This window comes from Homalodisca vitripennis, chromosome 8 (assembly GCF_021130785.1).
Source record: "Homalodisca vitripennis isolate AUS2020 chromosome 8, UT_GWSS_2.1, whole genome shotgun sequence".
Classification (NCBI taxonomy): domain Eukaryota; kingdom Metazoa; phylum Arthropoda; class Insecta; order Hemiptera; family Cicadellidae; genus Homalodisca; species Homalodisca vitripennis.
Genome location: NC_060214.1, coordinates 46,262,221 through 46,276,206, shown reverse-complemented (window position 1 = coordinate 46,276,206; position 13,986 = coordinate 46,262,221). Strand labels below are relative to the sequence as shown.

General features: G+C 31.8%; 1 protein-coding gene across 1 annotated transcript in view; it reads right to left on the bottom strand.

Moving 5' to 3' along the window:
- Positions 1 to 4,508: 4,508 nt before the first annotated feature.
- LOC124368138 overlaps positions 4,509 to 13,986 on the bottom strand; it is a 78,288-nt gene continuing 68,810 nt past the window's right edge. Inside the window, exons 17-21 of the mRNA XM_046825414.1 lie at positions 13,068 to 13,240; positions 12,217 to 12,357; positions 11,117 to 11,378; positions 9,753 to 9,962; positions 4,509 to 4,634 (exon numbers count right to left, since the gene is read on the bottom strand). Coding sequence (XP_046681370.1) covers positions 4,509 to 4,634; positions 9,753 to 9,962; positions 11,117 to 11,378; positions 12,217 to 12,357; positions 13,068 to 13,240 — 912 coding nt within the window. The remainder of the gene's footprint in view (positions 4,635 to 9,752; positions 9,963 to 11,116; positions 11,379 to 12,216; positions 12,358 to 13,067; positions 13,241 to 13,986) is intronic.

Below are 13,986 nucleotides of genomic sequence, written 5' to 3'. Positions count from 1 at the left end.
GTAATGGTAGCACATTCACCCGGCAAGTGAGAGATCCGGGTTCGAGTCCCGGCGGAGCAAGTACTTTTTGCGATTCAATGTTTATTGAAATATATATATATATATATATATATATAATATGCTGTTATTAATTTAGAGTATTTATTGTATAAAGAATTTAATTTGACACTTTATACTTGTATTTTACGGTATCCCTTAGGTGTTATTTTTACGTATTCCTGTGTTATAATTAACATATTTATTATTGTTATTTATTAATGTATTACTATATTTATCCTATGTTGCTAAGTTATTTGTTTTCTGTATAAGTAACCAGTATAAACATAAAAAAACATGTTTACTAATTCAACACGATATTTTTATGTTTATATTGATAGATCTTGTTTTCCAATTATTGTACATTGTGTTTACCGTTGGAAAGTAAAATAAATAAATATACATCAATGTATTATTAAATATATAATCTAGTTTGGAGCCTTTAAAATACAGTATCATTTAAAAATTGTCTAATTGGATTATTATTTACATCTTAGCACTCTTTATGTGGCTGGTTTAAGACTGTTTACACTTTTAATAGTTAAGGGTAAATTTTAGTCTTGTATTTTTACAATAAATTCTTAGTAAGTAAATCAATATATCACACCACAAATAATTTCAAGTTTATAGCAATAGTAAGTATCATACTTTACGTGGGAACAAACTCCAAAATGTCAGTATCCTCACCGGTATAATTTTTCATGTACTGATGAATAAGCTCGAATACTGTCTATTACAATTACAATATCGTTAATTATAATACAATTCAATTTATTATAAAATAATTTCTTAAGTGGCAATGGGTGTACTAAAAGTGCAGCAGAGTAAAATATAAAAAGTGTAAGTAGCTCTTTTGCAGAATCAATACACTTAAAACAACTTTTAGTAGTATTATGTTTGTAGTTTTGTTTTAAAACTAAAACTAGTTTATTATAGAGTTGGCATGAACTGATTTTCAAATATCCATACAGAAATTATATAGTCAATTTAATATTTTTGAGATTTACTTTTTCTGTCATAGTGAAAACATTGTTAAATTACAAAATTATAAGTTTATAACAACAGTAATCGTGATATCACACCTAATCACAAAGTCCAAGTTGGTATTACCGTTAACGTTGTAATTCCCCAGTACATATAAATAAGTACCAATAATCTCTGACCGAATTAGGAAGAAATTTTGGCCGTCAGTTTTTTTGTAGCTGCCTGAAAGTAAGTCTTCCTTGATTGCAGAGAATTTCACATTTTTAAGTGATTTAGGTGATTTTGAAATAAATTGCCTGTACAAAGAGGTAGCATGTACAAAGAGGAATCTGATAAAAGTAATACGTTTTACTAAACTATGCACATCATAACAATAAAACTCTGTGTTCGTTTTTTACGTGATCCTCTATCTGTTCAGCATTCCTATTTTACCTATTTAAAAAATAATTATGTATACAAAGTTGATTTATAATTTTGAATAATAAAAATTACTTATTAATTGCTGTCCCATTTAGTGGTCCCTTAATTTACACAATTTGCAGCTAGGAATGAGGTTGAAATTAAGCAATCTCTAAGCTTGTACATGTGTTTCCATTAACTTACACGTTGTTTTAAACATTTTAACTAAAAGGGTGACAGAACTTATGTGCCAACGCCATATTTAATAAAAATACAACAATAACTTGTGTGGATTAGAATTAATCCTGTTTGCTGTGAGCAAAAGTATAATAAAACAGTTTAAGCGAAGAAGGTAAATATATTATAAACTTCCATTGAAAATAATTTTTTAACTTTAAAAGTATAAATTATAGAAGCACATACTGTAGAATAAGTTTTGTTTTGAATTATATTTATAGACTTTTTCTACATTATTCATTAATTTTTCAAGACTTGCATAAAAGAACACATTCCTAATCTGGATACTTATTAATTAATGTTTGTAATATGTAATGATGGCAAATGTTTCCGACGTTGTATAAGAACTTTCAAATTATCCATTTAGCGTCAAGTATGTTTTACAGATATAAATGTGTATTCTTTATCAAAGACTGCCAGCCTTTTGTTGATTTATAGTTATATAAATCGGAAGTTATCTTCTGTGTTGGATATAGATGTTAATCTTTAGGAAAAAGTTTTTAGATGGCCAATTTGTTCAGTTTATGAGAGGAGATCTGTTATGTTTAGAAAGATAAGCAGAAAATCCAGCACGGAGGCAACAATGTTTTTTAAGGGGGAAACCAATAAAATTAAAAAGGGAAATATTTACATCGGAAGATGGAAGGACGAGGTTGAGCATTATAGTGAAATCACGCAGTAAGGATAGATGCCAACTCACCGAAGTTCTTGCCTAGCTTCATCCGTGGAGGGAGGCCTTGCAGGTCGCCAAGTGCTTCTAGCGCTGCAGAGACATCCTCGGAAGAACAGGTCACTTTCTGTTTTCACTAAGAACAGTTACAGGCATCGAGGCATGAAAGAAGTTCAGGAAGGAATCATCTCATCGCACACTAGGAGAAGTCACCGCGGCACTATTTCAAAGAACGCGTTCACCAAGGGCATCAGGACCGGGGCGACACTCTTACTACAACTAGAACAAAATGCTATATCTTGGTGAGCGATCACGTACGGAGTGAGTGACGTTAGATTGACCAAGTACAACTTCTAACGAGTACGAGAAGAGAGGACATCGAAACCCAAGATGGCACTTCTTTTCCAAAGAGAGAACAGGGAGCGAGCCTTTGTGAGTAACTACAACAGGAGCAAACCACGTCCGATGATACCGACGACGATACACTTGGGCTATTGTTCGGGCGTCTAAGAAACTCTATTGGACGGCGGACAGACAGACAGACGGGACCACTCGATGTGACCACCAATGAGAGATGGCCGTTAGATCACACAATAAATAAATCGGTTACTGGATAAACTCACCATTTTATTGATTAAGTATAGGAATTCTCTAAATTATTTCCTCTGCTATGAAAGAGTATTGTATTTAATGTTAAAAACTCATTCCAATTATTCTGAATATGCAAATAATATTCAAGATGGTAATCATTCTGACCAAATACATGTCATAATAAACAACTAAAATCTGTCGTACTTCCATCTGTAGCGCTGGGCTAAACTGTTCACGGCAGTAGTGATTGTTCACTTTTTAAACAACCCAATGAATATTGATGCTATAGTTTATTACACAATATGGTTCGCTAATGATCACAAATTCACCTTGAATTTATTTAATTAAGTAATAATGAAAACAAACATTGTTCATTACATTTATCATTAATTTCAATACTTAAATAAATATAAACACGCTTATTCAAGTAAGATTTTCACAATAATATTAGAACAGCTTTATATTTAAGTAAATTGTGTATTTATTTATTTGTTACGATGTAAGATTAATACGCAATAATTAATTATTTATGATACGTAAAAACGAATTATCAATGGAATTCACTACTTTACTACCGGTACCAAATTTACCTCTTTATAAACAGAAATATTCTAACCATAAAATAAATAAAATACTTTTCGGATATGTGAAAGTGTGAAAATTGCATCCTTTTGAAATTACGTAAATTATTATTTATGTTTCGAATACGGAAGAACTACACGTTTAGAAAATAGAAGTTTCATGCAATAGCACGACAAAACATACAAACCTTATGTCATCAAGTACTTGTGTCAGAAAAAAAATAAAAATATACTGGCAACCATATCTGCTGTATTCAGTCTAAAAACTAACACTATTAACTTATTAACCACGCATGCCATTATAATAATTAGTAGCTTATATTAAACGCAATTAGCATAGGAGATTTCTATTTCTATACCATCAAAGCCACAGTTTAGCTTGCCATTAAACCTAATGGATCTCTAATACAATTAGGTTTATTAGTGTACATTATAATTGATAAGTACTAAAAGTATCATCCGCATTATGTTCATATAATATTATACTTTAATTGGTTTTCTAATAAATACAATTTGTTTGTAAAATTTGTTTTCACGGATAACAAACTAATTAAAATATATAATGCACTTTGAATTCTTTGGTGGAACAGCGACAAATATATGTATAATATTTATAAAGTTTTTCCTAATATAGATTTCCCCCAATATTATTAACATGTAAATTTTACATAACTCCGATGACCTCTCAACTGGCTACGCACAGAGAGCTAATGGCAGAGATCACCTAATTTTCTGATTTATCGGAGATCACACTATTCTTTGAGCTAGCAATGTCTTAGTAACCTCTCTTAGTAAACCAACGGGAATTTTCATTTGGGCTTCTCCCTCGTGCTGCGCTTTGATAGCCCGATTTCCTATCGACGTGTCTGACTCCCCCCCTCTCAAACTCTCGTCAAGTTTAGGCTAAATTTTACTTACAGATGATCCTGTCATAAAACACATTTTTAATTTTATATAATTCTAGTAGACTTGTGTTGATGCTTTGTGATAAAAGTGGATAGTAGTTCTCTCTATGTGAGCTGTTTACTCTGCCGTGCTATTGTGCTGATAAGACTATTTTGATCATGACCAATCAGAATGGAGCCTGGGGCCGTGGAGAACCGATAATCACACGGCTTTCCTCTTATTTTTACTCTCTAAAAGCCCAGATTTATGTTCATGTAATAATCCTCAATCTATTCTGCCTTGTTGAATATGTATAAGTGTTAATTCGGTCATATTTGCTTTTTAAAATTCTGCTTTCAATATATTTTTCATTTTTTATGTATAATTTGCCCAATTAAAAGCCATTTCGTTACTTACAAACCTAATTTTAAATAAATATAAAATATTTATCACTCAAGGGACTAGATAATGTATAGCTTTTTGTCTTTTGGGCAATATCTACAGCACGAACAGTCCTATGAACATGGAATTCTGCATAAAGCTTTACTTATGATTAGCCTACCTAATGTTTGATGAGATTGTAAAGTACAGTTATATAACATTTTAAAATCATCACATTTTTAACGAGCTATCTGTGAGAAATCTCGAGAAATATGTCGTTTGCATATGTTCTGCATGAAACCTCATTTATACAAATTTAAGAATAATATATATGATTATTTCATGTCCTTACACTGAATTTGGCTGATCTTCAATGGCTGGTACAATTTCTCTTCATTCTCGTAAACTATTTTATATTTTTATATGTAACATAGTTAGGCGTATAATGAGGGTAACTTGATCGGGTAGAACTTTCGTTACGTATTATGAAGTCATTCAGTAACGTTTTATAGGTTTATTTGTTTATGAAAAAGGTAGAGTTTTATAAAGGTACTTGTTCCTCAATTGGATTTGGCTCAGTCAGGAAACCCTATTAATCAGCGTAATATCTTTTGAATTAATTTAGCTATGAATTGGAAAGCATGTATATTTTAATTAAAATTAACTTTCATTTCAAATTTTTTCAACACTAAATATTTTAGGAAACATTTTTGTATGTGTATTTTTTTTGTCTCCGGCGAAGGTATTACTAGATATAAATACATGAGAAAGGATTATAAAATCATTGGTATCCTAAATGCTCATCTCAGATTGATTCCACACGATTGAAAGGACCCCGCGCGAAATTGTTGGGGAAACTATGATATTTCGTACAGGATTCACACAAAGATTGATGTACTGGCACGAATTGTATGATAATTTATATATTCTCGACGAATTACACAAAATCTACATCTGTTACAGGTGCAAGCATTCGCAAGCACAGTTCTGTATTGACTCATGTATATAAAACATGTAAAATTTAACAATTCCACCCAACGCGTCGAAAAGAGGCCATAGCGGTAACCGAGTCCTGAAGGCGATTGAACCTTAAACAAAAATAAGGATCTATGGTTTTCATGTTGCCACCGTTGTAGGTTTTTTTTGGAAGGCAGGGTGTCCATTTGCTATTGCTTACGGATTGGTTACTGTTGCAATATCATGTTTGATGTATTATAGAATAAATTATGTTTTATATGTAGTAATATTATATTAATTTTTAACTACCCCACTCAGTATTAAGAAATAAACTTTTATAATTCTAAATTTTATAAATAGACCACACCGACAAAATTTGTAAAATTTAGCAAATCCATAACTTGGTAATACTAATTGTCCATTAAGAAATAAAAAATTAAATAATAAATAATTACTATTTATTATCAACTAGGATTATAGCAATGGAAACAAGTATAACTTGGTAGAGGGTGTTTTACGAATTAGCAAATAATTCACATGAATTCTATCAGGATTCAAAAAATGGTTACACAAGTAAAACATGCCTGCCAGAAATGGATTAGTAACAAATAACGATGCATTTGAGTTACATATATAAACATATTGTATGAAAAGCACTGGCAAGGAACCAAAGTATCCAGTCATCGCTGCAGTAACATAAACAGTTACACTGTGGGTGGAAATTATGTACGAGTCTTATAATATCACCTTACAACGTTATGCAATGTAACAAGATTATTAACATAAAACAAGAATAAACTACAAAACCTTCTTGTATGTGGGTTAGCACTGAGTAGATTTGAAAGGTAATATTATATCTGACATTTTCTATGTATGTTACATAAAAAGCATAAAATTACGTTTCGAGAGGTTATACCATCCTCTTCTTCAATTTAAAAGAACCCTAGGGCAATAAAACCTAGAACATGTGTCATTAGACTTACACTGAACGTTGAAATAATTATATAGTGATAGCTAACAAACTATATAAAGTCCAGACTGGAAAGAATGAACCACAGCGATGTCATTACACAAGAGATAAGAACACAAAGACGTTACACTCGAACCAGTGAAAATACAACGAGTATACTTTTCCAAATATAATACTTGACATATGTACAAATTTTAAATGGGTCATTAAAAACAATTAAATATTTGTAAATGAGACTTTGCTAAATGTAAACTTTTAAAATAATAATACATCCTGAAAAGTTAGGCTGAATCGTAAGATAAGTAAGGTTTTTATACTCGTATATAATAATGTTTATGAAACAATACTTTTGGTTTGGCTCCTGTTGGTTACACGAAAATAAATTTGAGATACTTACGATGGAACATGTTCACTGCAATCTTTATTATACATTTACATATAGAAAACTATAAATGTTAATTAAGGCAACCAATTTATTTATATTAGATGACAATAGTATTCAAACTATTAAACTTTATTTTGTTCTATAAGAATGTTATTAATCCGTAAAATTCTTTACAGATTATAAACTTTATTGTCTCAACATTCTTGTTATTTATCTATTATCCATAAATATATTCTCGTAATAAATTGTATTAGTAATAGGTATTTACGAAGTTTCAAAAAAATTAATTTTAATTATTATTTTTGTCACAAATTTAAAGTTTGATACAAGCTAATAACTCGACACAAAAAAAATTCAAGTTGTATACGCCTTATCTGCCACCATTGCCAAAGCTTTAACTTTTGGAATATTGGTGTGAAGTAATTTAATATTTTAAATACGAAACTGACGGCGTTTCCTTAAATCAACACCAAGGGGTCACAGCCAGTAATAAAAATAATACAGATCCTTGATATTAACAAGAGCGTTTGAATCCCTAGAATGTAAGCAGGAAATCCAGTGATCTGTCTAGAGCTCTCTTTTTTTTAATTTGTTGGCAGTTAACAGGACTATTAAAATTTAAAAGACATATTAAACTGAACTGTGTGTCATTAGAAATACTTTGATTCGTCCAGTTTAACTTGCCTTTTACTAATAATTTTCAACGAAACATCGATTTATGTAACTATATATAAACCTATTATACAGTGACTGATAATGCAAGGAGCTGAGAGACCTCGACATGTAATATTTAATTACAGCTAAATACAAATCTAATAGTCGTGTCTCTCTGAGTTTTAGGATTAGTTTAGATCTGTTGTTATGCTATAAGTTTGTCAATAAAAATGTACATGGTTATGAAAGTTAACAGAGTTTAAAAATATATGTCACCACAAATATGTTTTCTTTTCGAGTCTTGCTATTTGATCTGTCTATAGTTAATTATCAATGAAATCTAAATTTATAACATTTGAATCTACTTGAAAATTGTTAGTAATAAAACTAACCGTCAAAGATAATAATACAAAATTTAATCACAGTCAAATAAAACCTAATTTAATAGTCGATTTACCTAACACAAAGGCACAATGCCAGACTGTAGTGATCAGTGACGTTGTCACAGGCATTCTTCACACAGTGTTACATTCCTCTTTCATGAAATGTTCAGTGAAACAAACATTGATTAATTGATGTGACCACAATGTGGGACGATTGCTGTTTTATTTACAGTTAATTAACGATTGTATTGTGTTCTTTCCGGTCATTGTTTCCTTAGTTATTTAGTGTTATATGATGTGTTCCTGGCAGTTTCTGTTACATGCTTCACATCATGATAGACAGCACCAATAATACAATTCTTAAAACTTTTTATATAACACTTCTTTATTAGAAACAGAATGAGGATTTGGTTTTGGTGTCTGTTACGGACCAAAATAGTCACCAGGGGTTAAATAGAGATCAGAGATGATTTTAAGTTTTTTTTTCCTGTCGTCAGAAAAAGCTACTGACAATACTTGCCAAGAGAGCAACTATAAGAAACAAAATTTTGGATAGTACCCAATATAATGTTAGATTGAACATAAAAAACAAGATAGTGTGAATCTGTTTTTAGGGAGTGTCTTCAATGTGAATTTTTAATGTATTTTAATGCTTTTGAAATTAGGGAGTAGGGCATGGGAAAAAGTAATGGGGGGGGGGGGGGTGGGGGGGGGGGGGGGTGGGGGGGGGGGGGGGTGGGGGGGGGGGGGGGTGGGGGGGGGGGGGGGTGGGGGGGGGGGGGGGTGGGGAAAAAAAAAAAAATTTTTTAAACCTGCAATCAATCGTAATTCAGTCGATTGAGAAGAAACAGCGCATATTGCTAGTCAAAACATTTAAAACAACAAATTATAAACCTCTAACCTGTCATAACAGTGCGACCAAACAAAACGAAACTAAACCGACCAATCACCACGCGCGGAAGTTAGAATTTAACTGTGTTTAGCAAGAATTTCAAATTCCAATTTTAGTAAATGTTTTATTCAACTTTACCATTTTACAATAACAAATTTTAATAAATTTCAAATTATGTACAATGTTTTAGTAAACAAAAATATATTTCTATAGTTAAAATTTGTGCAATTCTTATTTTCATTCAATTCCTTGTTCCTATTGTGCAATTTAATAATATTCATATCAATTAAATATTCTACCGAGAAAAAGACGTTGTCACGTAAAAATCTTCGCCCGTAAAACCGACTTTACAGGCAAACCATATTTTTTTTTTAAACTCATATGGTAATATCGGCTAGGAGAGCAATAACACGTTGCTCACCCCCTATAATTTTATATTGTACGGTATATGAATTTGCTAGTGCTACAAATCCGCCTGGAACTTTCCCCTTACTGTATTCCTTTTTGATAGCAGGTTAATATAAAAACAGTGTCAAAGATATTCCTCTTCAGGTTTAAGTGAATTTAACGAGTATAGAGAAAGGCGTGACACCGAAACTGCTTCGAGTAAATTTTACTCATACTTTATAACTGCGGTGCCCTTTTCATGGAGAGCTCTCCTTGTTCGTTACGTTTCAACCAAAACTGTCTAAGCCTTTGAGCAAGAACGTTGTTAAATTTTATTTAATGATGACATATTTTGCTGACCTGATGGAGATTCCGGCTGGTAGCGAAGACGAAGGCCAGCATAGCGACAGCAGTGGCGGCACAGCACTGTAGCTTGAGGAACAGCAGGCAGTTGCTGTGACGGTACCAGCGCAGCACCAGCAAGGACAGTGTGAGCAGCGACTGTACCAGGCAGCAGACACAGCCGACCAGCAACACTCGTGGGGATATCCTTCTGGGTTGTGCCTCGCTCTGGGACAATTGGAAACAAACGTAAATCACTGTCATAATTATAATGTAATGCATAGGAAACGCGGAAAGAGTCGATAAAATTATTAATTATTTAGTATAAAATATTTATATTAGTCTGGTCATTTCAACTTAAGATTTAATAATGTTAATGTGAAGTTTTATACGTCATTTTTTTATATTTTTATAAAAAAAATGTCTAAAAGTTTTCCTAAGAAACTAGATCTTCTTGTTTGCCCAATAGTAACCTAGACCTTTACCAAGACATGAATAAAACTCATGAGATAAGAGAAGAAATATATTAACACTCAAAGGTTAAAATAAATTTTAATAATTAAACATTAATTACTTTTATATGTTTCCGCAAGCTCAGTCGGTACACTTAAATGTTTATTTGCTGCAAAAATTTAAAGTAAAGGCATATTTTCAGTAATAATAATACCACATTATGTTTCGTAATTATTATTGTTGTACATGAAAGTAAGTCGTGATACTATCATGATAAGTCGCAAATGTACTGAAGCAAAAAAACATCCAACTAAAATTAAATAGATATATGTAAAATAAATATTTTATTGAGGTACTTTAGGAAATATATTTAAGTCTTTATAACTTTTATAAGTAACTTCATGATCTTGTTACGTTTTGTCAACATTTAAAATATGTCAGTTTTAATAATGAACTAAAATTAAAATATTAACACTCGTTGGTATAATCACAAAATTACGGATTTTTTTGAATGTTAATTGATACATTCCTTCACTTTTAACATTAAGTGAGTACATATTGTTCTTATAATTTTTCTTTTCACTTTCTCTGAAAAGTTTTTCCTCTGCCCATAAAATGATAGTTGCTGAAAAAATTTTATCCAGATTCAAAATTTAAAAAAGATACTTTATCAACCATGTCAAAATTAAGTATAACATTGATTCAAGTATATTCTAATAAAATATGCTTCCATTAAAGAAACAAAGAAAGGTTGGTGTTATATTGGGGAGTTTTCTTGACTAGTGTTGGCTTTGTACACTAACAGCAACAATAACAAAATATATGTTATAGTGATTTAATACCAAGCACAATGTTTTTGAACTAAATGAACTTTATTTGTCATGCCGCACACATACTGTTATTGAAATACGAATGACAAATATACGTACCACATTAATGACCTTGACGAGAAGTGTTGCGTAGGTTCCAAGGTGAGGGCAAAAGCACATTGTAAGGTTGGCAGCCTGCTGAGTACTTTTACAGGCAGTGATGTTCCACAAGAGGCTTGGAGATCGAGTAAGACCACAAAGTAGTTGCCACCCCGGCCTGGGCGTGCCATAGAGTTCTAACTGGGGAGGCTTTGGTAGCGGGCCCCGGGCTGTCACTGAGACTAGAGAAGATGCGACCTCATACTGGACCTCACTTCCGTTCCTGTCAGCACAGAGAATCAGTCACCTCGATCTTATAATGTTTTGGAATGATCTAAAAATAAAATGGCACACTTTTCCTTTTATATACTGCAATATGATAATTTGCAATCTCTAACTTGAACTACAGTCCCTGAAATCGTGGTTAAGTCTGGATGCCTGATCAAGGTTCTGATATGAATATATTTCTATAAAGAACAAAATTAAATATTTTAACGGAGGTTAGTATGAAGTGTGTTCATATAAATATAACCCATGTAAACCGAGTTATAAAGTGAAAATCTAATCAACATCAATAAAGTTGGCAAAGTAAAAAACTGGATTATTTTTGTAATTAATAGTCCCTTATGTGAATACACTGTAAACGAATTTTAATTACACATTAATTAACTTCATATAATGACAAATAATTAAAGACCATTATATGATATATTTAGAATTGGCCGTTATCGTGTAGTGACATGGTCAATATGCCTGTATCAATAGAATATTATACAAAGTAAGAAAACACGTAGTATTTAGCAATTGTTACACAAGTAGTTTCAAAAAATTCATGTTCTCGAAACAACTTATTAGCAGTAGTTTTAAAACTTAATTTAAGATCCTTTCAGTAATCTGAAAACCTGGATTTTTTATTAATTCATGTTCTCAGTGTAAACTGTAAACTATGCAAAATGTTACGTCTATGCATTATGCCTCATTCGTTCATCGGGTGTCCTGCAGATAGACAAACAATCATGTCAACAAAATTCTTACATCTTTACCAACGTTCAGTCAATGAAAATAATCATTTGCATTTAATAAATATGGATTGAAAGTAAAATAGTAGGTGAATAACTGACTCTAGCAGTTGAGAGTAGCGCTGAGGCAGGAACTCCGAGAGCCGGTGGTAGGTGACGACAGCCACGCTGGAGCTGAAATTGTGACTGCGCTTCGTGGCTTCCAGAGGGAGGGAGAGTCTGCTGGAGTACCAGACCGGGTAGCTGGAAATAGTCGAGTGATTTAGGAACCTTTAGGAAGGCCGGTGGGAAACGGTCTTTAGTATAAACAACGAAATGTATATAATATTATTACTTGCTAAATTTCTAAGGACATAAACTTCAAAATATGTATTACATTTATAATGTAATATGTTTATATATACTTACATGTCAAAATCGTAATAAGCAGAGAACATTCATGACAGCGTTTGTTCACAGATTTAACCAAACTGATACACATTTAAAAATCATATAAATGTGAAAATAATAAAAATGATCCCTCATGTATCTAAATTTATACCGATTTTGTATATCATCCCTGAATCTAAGGGAAATGTAATTTTGAGTCTGAAAATAAGACATGAGTGGAATGTTTTGTCTTTTAATATGAAGTCAAATTGTAATACGAGTATGACATTTGTAAATTACACAATAGCGTAAATAGTCTTTTTCTTTTAAAAACATTGGTATTTTGTGGGTTGCTTGCGGAAAAAGTATTTTTACATCTCCTCTGATGAATAAAAGGTGATACTTATTGTCATATTTCACATCTTCAAAAACGTTCGGCAATCGTCTTTTATGTACAGTACAACCATGAGGATAATGTAAGAACGCCTGTTTTAGATGTAGAACACAGCAATATTGTTACATTATAACCTAATTTACAAAATGAAGAAAATAACATTTCTGTCTGCTGCGGAGTAAAGGCTCACCTGACAGTAGGCTTTGGCAAGGAGAGAGTGGCGGTGCGTCGCACAGCGCCAGTATCGTAACGGAAAAGCTCTACGACTAGAGAATCATAGGCGAGATGTGAAGAGGCCGTCCCTGGCTGAGACCCCCACAGTAACGACCACTGGCTGACTACCTGCTGAAGTTCTTCCACTTTCTGTATAAAATAGATTTCGATCAAAGAGAAGATTAATAAATATTATAGAATACTTTCCTCAGTTTCTCATTGCTATAATCTCGGATGAAATATTATAGATGCGTGATTTGAGAGTTAGAGACAAAGAAATTAGTAGAGCTTAAATAACAGAATTTAAGTCAAAATTTACTTATTTTATCTCTAGACTTAAACATATAGATTTGTAAGTTATAAAAAACTAGACCATCAAATATTTTGTCAGAATCAATGCTAATGTTTCAGAACTTAGGCGATTATCAAACAAATAAAACTTAGAAAAATAAAATTTCGGAATCATGTACTCCTACAAAAACTAAGACTTCATTTGATATAACAAATGAAAAGTAATAAATAATATTAAATAATTACTATTTCAACGTTTATTTGTAACCAGAAAATTAGGAAATTCCACATTAATCGGGTTACAGATCTTTTAAAGTAATACAGTAATTTGGTGTAAAATGTTGCCAACGACTATTAAAAAACTAATTATATATTATATTATATATACTGTATGTGTAATTAGAATCTTTTGTTTTTTGAGGAATATTTGTGATGAAAAACTCTTGAGAATGTTATAAGTTTCCTTAGTCCACAGTAGGATTGATTATGCGATCTCGTGTTGGGGAGGGACGTACATATCAATTCTTAAATCTGTAATTACAATGCAAAAACATTTTATAAGAATAATATTGAAAACAGAGAGTAACAGAGTCATCTTTTCCCTG